General features: G+C 44.0%; 1 protein-coding gene across 7 annotated transcripts in view; it reads right to left on the reverse strand.

Annotated features, from left to right (window-relative positions):
* The window catches only part of DENND2A (DENN domain containing 2A), a 104,305-nt gene that overhangs the window by 54,611 nt on the left and 34,879 nt on the right, over positions 1 to 14,815 (reverse strand). For all 7 annotated transcript variants that reach the window (XM_077850156.1, XM_077850157.1, XM_077850153.1 and 4 more), the window contains 2 exons: positions 5,092 to 5,219; positions 4,148 to 4,269 (listed from right to left, as the gene is read on the reverse strand). In XM_077850156.1, the coding sequence (XP_077706282.1) occupies positions 4,148 to 4,269; positions 5,092 to 5,219 (250 nt within the window). The remainder of the gene's footprint in view (positions 1 to 4,147; positions 4,270 to 5,091; positions 5,220 to 14,815) is intronic.

The raw sequence follows: 14,815 nt of genomic DNA on the forward strand, positions 1-14,815 counted from the left end.
CTCTCTCCCTCTACCCCTCCTCCCCGCCCGTGTGCTCTCTAATAAATAAATAAAATCTTTAAAGATAATAATAAATTTTTGTGATGAGATGAAGTTATTGTTTTTAAGATTTTATTTATTTATTCATGAGAGACACGCAGAGAGAGAGAGAGGCAGAGACATAGGTAGAGGGAGAAGCAGGCTCCATGCAGGGAGCCCAATGTGGGACTTGATCCCGGTACTCCAGAATCACATCCTGGGCCGAAGGCAGATGCTCAATCACTGAGCCACCCAGGCGTCCCGAAATTAAGTTATTTTTAAAAATAACTTTATACTTATTAAAAAAATAATAACTTTAAAGGCATCCCGGTGGGGGGCCCAGGTGGCTCAGCGGTTTAGTGCCGCCTTCAGCCCAGGGCCTGATCCTGGAGACCTGGCATCGAGTCCCACGCCAGGCTCCCTGCATGGAGCCTGCCTCTCCCTCTGCCTGTGTCTCTGCCTCTCTCTCTCTCTCTCTGTGTCTCTCATGAGTAAGTAAATAAAATCTTTATTTTTTTAAAAATATTTTAAACATTTTTTAAAAATTTTTATTTATTTATGATAGAGAGAGAGAGAGGCAGAGACACAGGCAGAGGGAGAAGCAGGCTCCATGCACCGAGAGCCCAATGTGGGACTTGATCCCGGGTCTCCAGGATCGCGCCCTGGGCCAAAGGCAGGCGCCAAACCGCTGCGCCACCCAGGGATCCCTAAATAAAATCTTTAAAAAAAATAATAATAATAAAAAAAAAACAGACTCTAAGCCCAGGTCTTGATCTCAGTGTCTTGAGTTCAAACCCCACATTGAGGTCCACACTAGGCACGGAGCCTACTTGAAAAAAAAAATTGTCCTATTAGCTTAGATTTCCTTTATTATAAAAATTAGTTCCTAGCACATTTACTGTGCTACTCTAGGTGTGGGAATGGTGGGTAACACATAGCAAGAAAAGAAAATGGTCCCTTCTCAGGAGCTTGCGTTGTGTTGAAAAAGCATCAGCACCTGCCCCAACTACACAATTGCTTCTTTCTGTCTGTCCAGCTGACCCTGACCTCTGTACTGGGACTGGGCACAATCTTATTAAATGAAAATCCCAAAAGATTTCATAGTACCTTTCAGAGGTTGACAGAGGAGAGTGCCACAGAGAGGCTGCTTCTGTAAGTTCTAAGGTCCCAGATGCAGCCCAGATGCGGCAGATGCTCCATGAATATCTGATGAGCTAAACAGAGGAAGTGGTGAAGTCTGCAGCTGTCCCCCAGGAGGGGGGCACCAACCAGACACCCAGATGTGGGAGAGCAGAGGAATGAGTATGGACATGGAGTCCTGCTGATGATTTGCAAAGGGCTGAAAGCAGCCTGCAAGTATTGGTGGCAATCAGACACATACACTGGGCAACTGGATTATCCTTCTGCAGGACAGCTGCATCTGGACTTCAAACTCTTGTTGACGTGATTACCTACTGTGTTTGGCTGTTCTGGTGACAGAGGACCTGGGTTTTCTCCAGGCTGGCAAAAAGGAGAAGAAAAGGGCTGTTAAGTCCTTATTTTCTGACATTTGGGAGGAGCACCCGGCTCTGACTGCACAGAGGCTTTGGGCAGATGTTGTTCACTGTTCCTAAGAGGTGAGCAGCACATTCCTGGCATGAAGAGGAGAGTAGGGGAGAGCCAGGTGGAACACAAAAGGACAGACCAAGTCGTGATAGCTTTTCTTCTGTTAAGCCAGGTTTATCCACTGTGGGAAATGCAAGATTTCCTGAATGTTGAAGGCTTCTATATCCAATGGAAATACATGTTAGGGGGATGCCTGGGTAGCTCAGTGGTTTTGCGCCTGCCTTCAGTCCAGCGTATGATCCCGGAGTCCTGGGATCGAGTCCCACATTGGGCTCCCTGCATGGAGCCTGCTTCTCCCTCTGCTTGTGTCTCTGCCTCTCTCTCTCTCTGTCTCTCATGAATGAATGAATAAAATTTAAAAAATAAAATAAAATAAAATAAAATACATGTCAGAGGCAAGTAGGAGCTGTCTACTTATTATCTGTTGTGCTGGATTATTCACGAGAATGCTCTCCCATAGGAAGAACAAAATAGCAGTTAACTGGCTTCGGCAAGGACAGTAATCAGTTTGGTTAGGTGAGATCCACCCTTAAGGATGGATTCTGCCTTTAACTCTCCTCAGGAAGACTGGTGGCAGAAAGACTCCCTGTGTGAGCACTGGGCACAAAAGACATGCCTCATGTGTAGACCCCCCACCCGTCTGCAAATGCCGTCCTTGTACGGGACCCAGAGAGGAAGATGGCTTTTTTCCTTAGGCTGGAAGTAGATCCTTGCAATGGATTTGCAGTGACACTCGCAGCCTAGATTTGGCCTTCCTTTACCTAATTTCTTGAACAACTACACATTGTACAACTACTTACAGGGGACACAAAGAGAATACTGAGGAGCTTGAGGAATTCATAATGCAGCCGGGAAGATGTTTTTAAGATACATTACACCACTTAAATCAGATTTCAAATCATCAAAATAAGGGATCTCATAATGCGATATACACAGTTTGGTATAAAATGAATACTTTAGCCCACTGAGTAAGAGGGGAAGAAGTTCCAGGGGTTGGAATGGCCTAGAAGCTTCCTGAAGGAGGAATGATTGATCTGGGCCTTAGAGGATGGGGAGAGAAAGGCAAGAACCAAGGGCAGATGTAGAAATGACCTAGCACAGGGCTGGGCAAAATACAACTTGGTCCACCATCTGTTTCTATATAGGGCATGACCTAAGAATAGTTCTTACATTTTTTATTTTTTTAAAGATTTTATTTATTTATTCATGAGAGACAGAGAGAGAGAGAGAGAGAGAGAGAGAGGCAGAGACAAAGGCAGAGGGAGAAGCAGGCTCCATGCAGGGAGCCCGATGTGGGACTTGATCCCAGGACCCTGGGATCATGCCCTGGGCCGAAGGCAGACGCTCAAACACTGAGCCACCCAGGCATCCCAGTTCTTACATTTTTATTTATTTTTTTAAAAGATTTTATTTATTTATTCATCAGAGAGAGAGAGAGACAGAGACAGAGACAGAGACACAGGCAGAGGGAGAAGCCGGCTCCACACAGGGAGCCCGACGCGGGATTTGATCCAGGACTCCAGGATCATGCCCTGGGCCAAAGGCAGGCACTAAACCACTGAGCCACCCAGGGATCACCCCAGTTCTTACATTTTTAAATGGTCGGAAAATAAGTAGTATTTCATGCCATGTGAAAATTAATTAAAATTCAAATTTTGATGTTCATAATTAAAATTTTATTGATACAGTGCACATTCATTTGTTTGCATATTGTCTGTGGTTGCTCTACACTACAATGGCAGCACTGGGTAATTACAACAGAGATTCTGTATTTACTTTCTGGTCCTTTAGAGGAAACATTTGCCAATCCTGAGCCTTTAATATCAGAGGAGCAATTAATAGGCTTTTGCTGGAGGGAAGCTTCTGTATGTAGGAAATTAGGTAAGAATTGGTGCCCAGGGATCAATTATGAAGGATTATTTTAACGCCAAGCTAAGGAATAGGAATTCAGTCCTGTAGGCAATGTGTTGAAATGATTATGTACGTGAGTATGTTATATTATCTGTATGTACATAGTACAGAATTCCACAGTGTTGAAAGGAATATTCTGTAGAAAATGTCAAGTTTTCTACCTTGACCTCTCAAGACAACTCCACAGATGTATCCATTTTCTGATGCTCATATGATCTTGCATATATGTATATTTATCTATTTAAAACCCCACAAATGGTAGCACGCTATAAAAGTACTGTTTCTGCACCAGAACATTCAGTCTCGTATTTCAGAGTTTGCTTTACGGCAGGACATTCTTCTTTACAGTTGTATAATATGGGCATACTATCTTATTTACCCAATTTGGGGAGAATTTTGACCCAGAAGCTAAAATAGTATTTTAGAATGTTTGGTCGAGCAGAGGGGTTCCAGGAAAACTAGAAACAGGAGAGCAGGCAGGCAGCTAATATGCACATCCAGGAGCCCAGCAGCAAGGTGACCTGGCATCCCTGGATAACTCAGAACTCCAGGCTGCTCAGGGCCATAGCATTGGGTACTCCTTGCCCCACACTGCTCTCCTGGGGACTCATACCTTGGAGGGTGTGTCAGGAATGGAAGAAGTAGGAGAAGCAGGAAAGTTCAAAACACATTTCTTCCCCAGGCAGCGACCATGTAACTCAACATCCTCATAAGGGTTTTCCTTCATTGGCGGATCTGTGATCAAAAGCAACAAATCAGGAACAGAACATTAAGGAGTTTTCCTCCTCAGATATCTACCCAATATCTTAAGTCTCTCCTTGTGGGGACGTCTGATGTCTTGGTATCCATTCACTCCCTTCCTCTTGGACCCTGATTGTCACAGGGGAAACTTGCCATGTCCTCATTCTTAGGTGCAGACTCATTCTTAGGTGTAGATTCCATTCTGAGTCACCAAGGTTTAGCTCCATTTTAGAATTTAAAAGAATTAAGGCCAAAGGTTTTTTTTTTTTTCATAGTGGACATTCGTTTTCATCTGAATTTTGATGCCCTGTTACTGCTCACTTCCACAGATGGAGGAAGAGGGTAGTGGCCTGAGTTTTCTTTCATTTGGTAATCCTACAGTTTACTGGGCAAAATACATTACATTTCATTTTCTCTGATCCTCTACCCTACCAGGTAGTTGTCATCTTTATCATATGGATGAGAGAACTGAAGTTCAGAGAAGTTGAGTCCCCAGCTCACTGTCATACAGCTAATCTAGCAGAGCCGAGGTTCAATCATGGCTACTGAGACTCCAGTCTCCGATGTGTCCCACCATCATGCTGCCTCTGTGGCCTTTCATCACCAGCCTTTCCACTCCCCTTCCAGCTCCAGGCTCTCATACATCCCTCCATGGGTCACTCTCCCACACGCCTACCGGCTCCCACATTCATCTGAGTACACATATTTCTTCGAGACTGTGTGTGCATGTATGTGTGCGTTTCAAGCCCTCAGCCCCATCTCTCTCTCCCCTTTCACACAAAGTCATCCCCATTCACAGGCATGTGGGCCTCTTACCTACAATGTCTTCATAGACATTCTCCTCTGATAAAGTGCGTGTGAGCCCCAACTTAGTCTGTGCATACCAGTCCACCCTGCTGTTCTCAGAGGAAGACTGCAACAAGTCTTCAAACTCATAGGACTTTCTGGTTTGTACAAGATGGGAGAAAAACAAACAAGAACTTGAATCAAATTAGGCTGGTCCAGAGATTATACACCAATTTTATTCCTACAAAAATTCCTATTACTGAAATCAACTCTGTTTCTTTTAAGAAGGTATGAAAAACCCTAAATAAAAGGTACAGCTTCTATGTGAGAGAATGTTTACGCTGCTACGCTGAGTAAAGTACAATCCCAACTTTGAAAGCAAATATATACATAGAAAAGAAAAAGAAGGAAAGCAAATGAAATATACTATCTCAGGACTGACGAATGGCTTGTGACTTCTCTTCACTTTTACTTTTCTGGACTTTTTAAATATTCTGCCATGTTTATAGAGCACAAACTCATGATCAGAAAGGAGTGGCAATGTCCAGTTCAGAGCAGACCAGAGAGGCCTGGGCACCTCCCCACTTCTCTCATTTGAGTGGTTATTATCAGAATGAAACCCAGAGGCCAGCTGAGACATCCTATCCCACCCTGCCCCTCAGAGATCTGTGCAAATGTGGCTGGGTCTCTGTCTGTGGCCCAGCTCACTCTGTGTTATTGCCCCACCTACATTCACAGGGGCTGTCCCTGGCCTGCTGGTGCTGACCTAAATGCAAAGTTCAGCCCCTGCTCTTGCTCTCTCTCTCTCTCTCTCTCTCTCACACACACACACACACACACACAGCTGCTCACCTTGAGTTTCTATGACTTCTGTAGCTTTACGGAACATTTGGGAGGTCCTGAAGGAGGTAGACCATATTGTGAAATATACAAAACCTCAGCCATGTTACCGGTTCAGTCTACCTCCTCTTTTTTCTCTTCTCTCCCTATCCTTCTCCAAAGTAACCCACAACTTCCCCGAGTTGGAGCAGAACAGCACTGCCCACTCAGGCTCTGGAGGCTCATCTTCTACTTCCAGCAGACTCGTCATTAATTTGTGTTGAACACACTCGGGCCTTCCTTGAATGGAATTTAGGTGAACATGTAGTTTCATCACTCATCAGGGCACATCCCCCAGCTGGCCATGACTGGGTCCTAGACCTTCACTTCTCCTGGTATAGGACAGTCACAACCCTCCCACGGCTCAGGAGTCATGGCTCTTCTCTCTTACTCTGGGCACACATGTCTAGCCCAGTGTCCTACACATGCTTAATGGTGAACTTCAGCTGACTACTTAGAAATGTATCATGTCTTCACTTCTTTACCCACAATTCCAATCTCTCTGGCCCCTGGGGATTATTATTTTTTTTTTATTTTTAAAAGATTTTATTTATTTATTCATGAGACACAGAGAGAGTGAGGCAGAGACACAGGAAGAGGGAGAAGCAGGCTCCAAGCAGGGAGCCCAATGTGGGACTCAATCCCCGGGTCTCTAGGATCACACCCTGGCTGAAGGCTGCACTAAACCGCTGAGCCACCTGGGCTGCCCTGGCCCCTGGGGATTAAACAAATTTGCATACAGATCCCAGATCCTTCATTCACAAGCCTTTTAATCTCAGACAAACCACTTAACTGGGCTGAAACTCACTGTCTTGATTTGAAAAACAGTAATTATCTCTTAAGATTGTCCAAAGAATAGAAAAGAGAACGTTTGTAAAGTCCTTAGCACCTAACCAACACGCAACAAATGTTAGCTATTACTATTACCACTGTAGTGCTAGTGATTATTTATGTAGCAAATGTTTTATGTTGAACATTTACTGGGAAGAAGCACTGTACCCAGGGTTCAATAAATAAGGAGTGACTAAAACAGTGCCCTCCAAGAGCTTATGTTCCAGGGAGGAAGAGAGATGTTCAACCAGCGCATGCACAAATAAACAGAATAATAAACTGTGTTAAGAAGCTCAATGATGGGGCAGCCCGGGTGGCTCAGGCTCAGCGGTTTAGTGCTGCCTTCAGCCCAGGGTGTGATCCTGGAATCCCGGGATGGAGTCCCACATCGGGCTCCCTGCATGGAGCCTGCTTCTTCCTCTGCCTGTGTCTCTGCCTCTTTCTCTCTCTCTCTCTCTCTCTCTCTCTGATCTCTCATGAATAAAACCTTTAAAAAATAAAAAGAAAAGAAACTCAATGATGGAAAAGAATGGGGCTACAAGTAAGACTATCAAGGAGGTTGGGGATGCATCAGGGAAGACCACGCTGACAAAGCCACTCATTAAAGCTGAGACCTGGAGGATAGAAAAAAACGTCAGCCTGGGAAACAGTGTTCCAAGAAGAGGAAAGGGCACCTGTGAAGGTCCTGTGTCCACAGGGAACTTGGTGCATTTGTAGAGAGAACATACAGACATTCAACAAGGCTGTGCTGCAGGGATAAGGTAGTGAGTGCTGTATGAGACGGCAGAGCCAGGCAGGGGCCATTTGCCGCTTTCTAAGCTTTGGGAATTTCTTGCATTTTATTTATTCATTTATTTTGAAAGATTTTTTATTTGTTTATTAGACACACACACACACAGAGAGAGAGAGAGAGAGAGAGAGAGAGAGAAACAGGCAGAGGGAGAAGCAGGCTCCATGCAGGGAGCCCGACGTGGGACTCGATCCCAGGTCTCCAGGATCACGCCCTGGGTGGAAGGCAGCGCTAAACCGCTAAGCCACCAGGGCTGCCCACATTTTATTTATTTAAAAAAATTTTTTTAAAGTGGGCTCCATGCCCAGGGTGGAGCCCATTGCAGGCCTCAAACTCATAATCTAAAGACCAAGACCTGAGCTGAGACCAAGAGTCAGAAGCTCAACTGATCAATGACTGAGCTACCCAGGAGCCCCTGGGGATTTCTTGCATTTTAAATCTTTCCCTCTAGTCAAGCCTCTTTCCCCCTTTAAACATGCATGGGTTTCCTCTAGAAATTTTCATTGAAAGAAAAGACCGCTGTGGTTCTGTGATTTGTCACCTTCTTTGCCAACAATTTTAAACTGGCATGGGTTGGTGGGCTGGGCAGAGGAGGGAACAGCTGGCGCAGTCTGACTACTCCTTTACTAGAGCTCACTGGTTTTATTTCCCTTTATCTTCCCACCCTGGCACCTGCTTACATCCCTTTTCTGAAACTGCTCCCTGAAGGTCACCAGTTAGTTTCCTGTAAACCCTAACTACTTCCTGGGGCCTTTCTTTACACGAGGCCACTTGGTTTCCACAGCATCAGGGAGCAGTGCTCAAGGTGCAATCTGTGGGCCAGGGCTGGTGTGCCAGTGAGATAGGTATAGAAATTGAGAATAACTGTGTGGAGGTTCCTCAAAGAGTTAAAAATAGACCTGCCCTAAGACCCAAAGATTCAGATGCAATGAAACGCCGGGACACCTGCACCCCGATGTTTCTAGCAGCAATGTCCACAATAGCCAAACTGTGGAAGGAGCCTCGGTGTCCATCGAAAGATGAATGGATAAAGAAGATGTGGTTTATGTGTACAATGGAATATTCCTCAGCCATTAGAAATGACAAATACCCACCATTTGCTTCAACGTGGATGGAACTGGAGGGTATTATGCTGAGTGAAGTAAGTCAATCGGAGAAGGACAAACAGTGTATGTTCTCATTCATTTGGGGAATATAAATAATAGTGAAAGGGAATACAAGGGAAGGGAGAAGAAATGTGTGGGAAATATCAGAAAGGGAGACAGAACATAAAGACTCCTAACTCTGGGAAACGAACTAGGGGTGGTGGAAGGGGAGGAGGGCGGGGGGTGGGGGTGAGTGGGTGACGGGCACTGAGGGAGACACTTGACGGGATGAGCACTGGGTGTTATTCTGTATGTTGGTAAATTGAACACCAATAAAAAATTAATTTATTAAAATAAAAAAAAGAAAAAAAGAAATTGAGAATACGTGTTTAGAAACTTTCTAAAAATTTCTTTTTTTAAAAAATATTTTATTTATTTATTCATGAGAGACACAGAGAGATACAGAGAGAGAGACAGAGACACAGGCAGAGGGAGAAGCAGGCTCCATGCAGGGAGCCCGACGTGGGACTCGATCCTGGGTCTCCAGGATCACGCCCTGGGCTGAAGGCTGCGCTAAACCGCTGAGTCACCCGGGCTGTGCTCTCTCTCTCTCTCTTTTTTTTTTTTTTTTTAAAGCAATCTCTATACTCAACATGGGGCTTGAACTCACCACCCCAAGATCAAGAGTCGCATGCTCTACAGACTGAATCAGCCAGCTGTCCCTGTGTAGGGAAACTTTTAAAGCAATTTGGCAGAATAATTCTTTTTTTTTTTTTTTCCGAATAAATTTTTAAAAGACAACCGAAGCTTGTAGAATGCTGTCTTTTTCATGTCATTTCTCTAGCCATTCTTTTCTATTGTATTTTACGGAAGTATTAGTTCAGCAAAGGATTGCAAACACAGGCACGCAGGTCCCCACCAGGGTTTGAGGAACTGAGTGCAAGGCTGCCTGCCTGCTACTTCCCCTCTCAGACAACTTCCTGTGCCTTCACTGGTAGCCTTCTTCCTGGTCTTCTCCCTCTAGCTGGGCTGTAGGCGTTTCCCAAGGTTTTTTATTTTTATTTTATTTTATTTTATTTTATTTTATTTTATTTTATTTTATTTTATATTTTATTTTATTTTATTTTATTTTATTTTATTTTATTTTATTTTATTTTATTTTATTTTATTTTTTTGGTTTTTCTTTTTTAGATTCTAAACTTCCTATTTCTGGGGGATCCCTGGGACCTAGCTACCACTTAAAACACCACTCAGATAGGCTAGAAACTGTAAAAACCATCCTCTAATTTCCTCATCCACCTTGAGCTGCCACAGACTCTCTTCTTACCTCCATCCCCAGTGACCACACGCAGCTCTTTCCCATGTCCCACCACACCCTCAGGAAGGGCATTCATGCCACCAGGTGATCAGAGTAGGGGGCCAAGAGGGAGAATGCTTATGTTAGCTCAGCTCACACTCTTATTGGTGACCCCCCTCCTTTGATTGCTACTCCTACTCAGGGGTTTCTGCTTATCTCTATCCTGAATCACAAACAGAAATGTCAGAAGAAAAACTATCTCTATCCACAATTATGTCTAACATCTAACCATTTCCACTTCCAATGGGAAAGAAGACATGATAGTCACTGCTCTATTGTAGAATAACAACTGTCCTCTATTCTCAGCTCTTTGTTTTCTAATGCAACCACCATTAAAATAAATGAACTTACAAAATTAAAATTTTCTAATGCTTTCAGGTATCTTTTGCTCTAAGTCTCTAAGGCATTCCTGCCTGATGTGGGACTCGATCCCAGGAGTCTGGGATCACATCCTGAGCCAAAGGCAGATGCTCAACCACTGAGTTACCCAGTAGTCCCTGGACACAAAAATCTTAAATTAATCTAACAATTTTCCCCTTTGAAGATTTTAAGCACTCGAGTTTTTTTTTTTTTAATATTTATTTATCTGAGAGAGAGAGAGGAAGGGAGGGGCAGAAGGAGAGAGAGAGAGAGGGAGAGAATCTCAAGCAACTTCCTGCTGAGCATAGAGCCCCACACAGGGCTCAATCCCATGACCCTGAGATCATGACCTGAGCTGAAACCAAGATTAGGACATTTAACTGACTGAGTCACCCAGGCGCCCCCTAAACACTCTGTTTTTAGACATGGCAGTTAGAGTCGCCTCACATCACGTTGACTGGGACAGACTCATAATGACAGGGACAGACTGCAGCGTGGCTGGTAAGTTAACCTAGCCACTAAGTGGGTAATAGCGGAGGGTTGCTGTCTGCCAGATGACTCTGGGGATCCCTGTCAGTCCTACAGAAGATAGAAATTATTGAATCAATAATAGCAGGCATGTGATTTGGCAGCTATATAATGACCAAGATTTCACATTCTCCAAAAGTTGCAAGTTGTACGCTAAAGCTCCAAGAAAAGGCTGAATCCATACAATGCCAAAATAATCAGTTGAAAAGCTGAAATTCTGGTCAACATTGTTATTTGGTTTCATAAAGATATAAAAACTGTCATAGGATCAACTTAAACTAAAATTAAAAATCTGCATTCCAGTTCAAACATTTGGGGCATATAGATACATGGGAATTCAGGACACTGCTTACACTTACAAAGTTGCAACTTTCCTTGTTAAATATTGGCCTTAAGGCATTCCTGCCAGAGTTATTCAATGCATGCCACAGAACATACACAACCAAGTGCTGCTGTAGGGACCTTATCTTTGGAATTTCCTGGCATTTAAGGGTTTCTCATTTCCCATTTTAGGATCGAAGGCACAAGTCCTTAAATTTAATTTCCTGGAGCTTTAGAGAAATGAAGAAAAGAGAAAGGGATGAAACGAGGAAGAGAAGAGAACACAGAAAAAGGGAAGAGAAGGAAAAGAGAAAGAAGACATTTTCTCAAACTGAAAATCTGAGTCCACTGGTTTGGCTCCTGCAGAAGTGGACTCATCGGCCTATGAAAATAAGCTGAATACGTTCTCTGAAGTGTGCAGCCTGGCCATGTAATTCTAAACCCTCCCAACCTCTAAATCCTTAATCATTTTCTTTCTTCAGCCTTGGCTTGGCTCTCCTGCCTCAGAGAGGGCGGTAAGTCTGCCAAATTCTGAGTTGAGCCTCTTCTTTTTGTTAAGAGATAGGAGCACAATAAAAAGTACACTTTATTATTTTTTTTAAGTAGAAAGTGAACATCTTGCCCTAATCACCCCCATTGTACTATTTTAAACAAAAGGAAAAATCCAAAGCCAAAATTCTTAAAACACAGCTGATGCAACCATATTCAAACCAGCCAAGAAAAATTTCATCTTTGGACTGAAAACTAAGTAACTTTAGCTGGTTTTAAAGAGAATGCTGGAAGACTGCAAAGAGCAGATGGTAGCTACGAGAGAAAAGATAATGGGAATAACTGTTCACCAGGTTAATCTGTCTGCCCAGCAATGACACAGGAAAGACTGATTTTCCAGAACCAACCCGCCCCTATGAGAGGGGCCTTCCTGGAAAAACAGTGCAGAAATGGCATGGAAGAACTGCCATCATGACACATGGGGGTCATGAGCAGAAAGGTCATCCCAGTACTTAGGCACCTAGGCTTTGGCACTGGTTTGGGAAAGGATTTAGACTGCAGATGGATACAAGCTTTCTCAGAACATAATGAAGCCTCTAAATTCTTCCATAGACCCTACACACCACTGCTACCGAGGCCTGGTAAAGACAGTACAATAAAAGCCAAGTAAAGATCAGTCCCATTTCTGGAATATGGACACAGAAGTATTTTTTCCAAAAATTTTATTTATTTATTCATGAAAGACTCAGAGAGAGGCAGAGACACAGGCAGAGGGAGAAGCAGGCTCCATGCAGGGAGCCTGACGTGGGACTCGATCCCAGGACCCCAGGATCACATCCTGAGCCAAAGTCAAGACACTCAATTGCTGAGCCACCCAGGTGTCCCTGGACACAAAAATCTTTTTTTAAAAATTAATTAATTATTTATTTATTTTTAAAGATTTATTTATTTATGATAGACATAGAGAGAGAGAGAGAGAGGCAGAGACACAGGAGGAGGGAGAAGCAGGCTCCATGCAGGGAGCCTGACGCGGGACTCGATCCTGGGACTCCAGGATCACGCCCTGGGCCAAAGGCAGGCGCCAAACTGCTGAGCCACCCAGGGATCCCCTAGACACAAAAATCTTAAATAAAATATTAGCAAACAGAATTCTGCAGTATCTTAAAAGAGTAACAAACCAGGACCAAATGGGAGTTCATTCCCAAAATGTAAGAATGGGTTAATATTAGGATATAAAGTCATTATTCATAGCTCAAAAGATAGGAATGATACGATCATACAAGGCTTACTGAAGGGGATCCCTGGGTGGCTCAGTGGTTTAGTGCCTGCCTTTGGCCCAGGGCGTGATCCTGGAGTCCGGGGTCGAGTCCTTTATCGGGATCCCTGCATGGAGCCTGCTTCTCCCTCTGCCTGTGTCTCTGCCTCTCTCTCTCTCTCTCTCTCATGAATAAATAAAATCTTAAAAAAATAAAAAAAGCTTATTGAAAAGCAACTTCACAAAATCTAACATTCAATCCTAATTTTTATTTATTTATTTATTTTTTAAATTTTTAAAAAATTTTTATTTATGTATGATAGTCACACAGAGAGAGAGAGAGGCAGAAACATAGGCAGAGGGAGAAGCAGGCTCCATGCACCGGGAGCTCGACGTGGGATTCGATCCCAGGTCTCCAGGATCGCGCCCTGGGCCAAAGGCAGGCGCCAAACCGCTGTGCCACCCAGGGATCCCATCAATACTAATTTTTAAAACTCTTAGTAAGGATGGGCAGCCCGGGTGGCTCAGTGGTTTAGCGCCGCCTTCAGCACAGGGCCTGATCCTGGAGACCCAGGATCGAGTCCCATGTCGGGCTCCCTGCATGGAGCCTGCTTCTCCCTCTGCCTGTGTCTCTGCCTCTCTCTATCTCTGTGTCTCTCATGAATAAATAAAATCTTTAGAAAAACCAAACTCGTAGTAAGGGATGCCTGGGTGGCTCAGTGGTAGAGTGTCTGACTTTTGGCTCAGGACATGATCCTGGAGTTCCGGGATCAAGTTCCACATGGGCTCCTTGCAGCGAGCCTGCTTCTCCCATTGCCTGTGTCTCTGCCTCTCTCTTTTCCTCTGTGTGTGTGTGTGTGTGTGTGTGTGTGTGTCTCATGAATAAATAAAATCTTTTTAAAAACCCAAAAACAAAAAAATAAAGCCACGGGAATGAATGAGATCATTTAGGGAGTGAGAGTAGATGGAGGAGAGAGGTGCCTGCTCTGATGCCAGGATGGTGTGTTGGGGGGTGTTATTCTGACACTCATAGGGAGAGGAGGATGGAACAGGAGCAAGATGTGAAGCAGGACCCCCAGGAAAGCAGATGACCTAGAAGTCCAGTGACTGCAGTGGGTCAGGGAGTGAAGTGTTCCTCCAAGGCCAAGAGATGTCACATAAGAACAGAACAGAAAACTGGCACTTGGATTTAGTGAGATTGGGGGGTCACAGGTGGCCTTGGGTCAAGAGCAAGTTCAGGACAAGTGGCAAAAGCCCAACTGCAGTGAGTCAAAGGAAAAACAGAGGGTGCAGAATTGGTGACCATACTAGAGACACAGTTTTGAGTTTTGGTCTGTGGCTGGTTTCCAGATCAGCAGGTATCAATTAGTGCATCACAGAAATGGGCTAGAAATTTAGTTGTCGAAGCAGAAAGGAAATGGTTTTCCAAAGCACAGATTTGATATTCCAGCGTTCGCATGCTTTACCAACATACTATTTTAACATTATAAAATATTTAGGGAGTGCATCTTTATGTACAAATGAGGAAATAGAGGCTTTGGGAGGTCGAACAACTTGCTCAAGGTCATATGGATAGACTGTGGCAGGGCCAAGGTAGACCCAGGCTGTGTGAGACAGGTGGATTCAAAGCAGCATGTCCTAGTTGGGGATCATAGTGGCAGGATGAGTGTCAATTAGCACCAGTTAGTTGACTGTCAGAGTTAACCCAAGTTTTTGGTTTAGCTCTAGGTTAGCGTCAGAAATAGAGGTACTTATCACATCCAAAAGGTAATTTTTCAAAGCAAATACTCATTTTGTATCACTTATCACATCTCCAGCTTTCATCAATAAACTGTCCCAGGCTATGAAGAGTCTCAACT

The sequence above is a fragment of the Canis aureus genome, chromosome 15, assembly GCF_053574225.1.
Source record: "Canis aureus isolate CA01 chromosome 15, VMU_Caureus_v.1.0, whole genome shotgun sequence".
Classification (NCBI taxonomy): domain Eukaryota; kingdom Metazoa; phylum Chordata; class Mammalia; order Carnivora; family Canidae; genus Canis; species Canis aureus.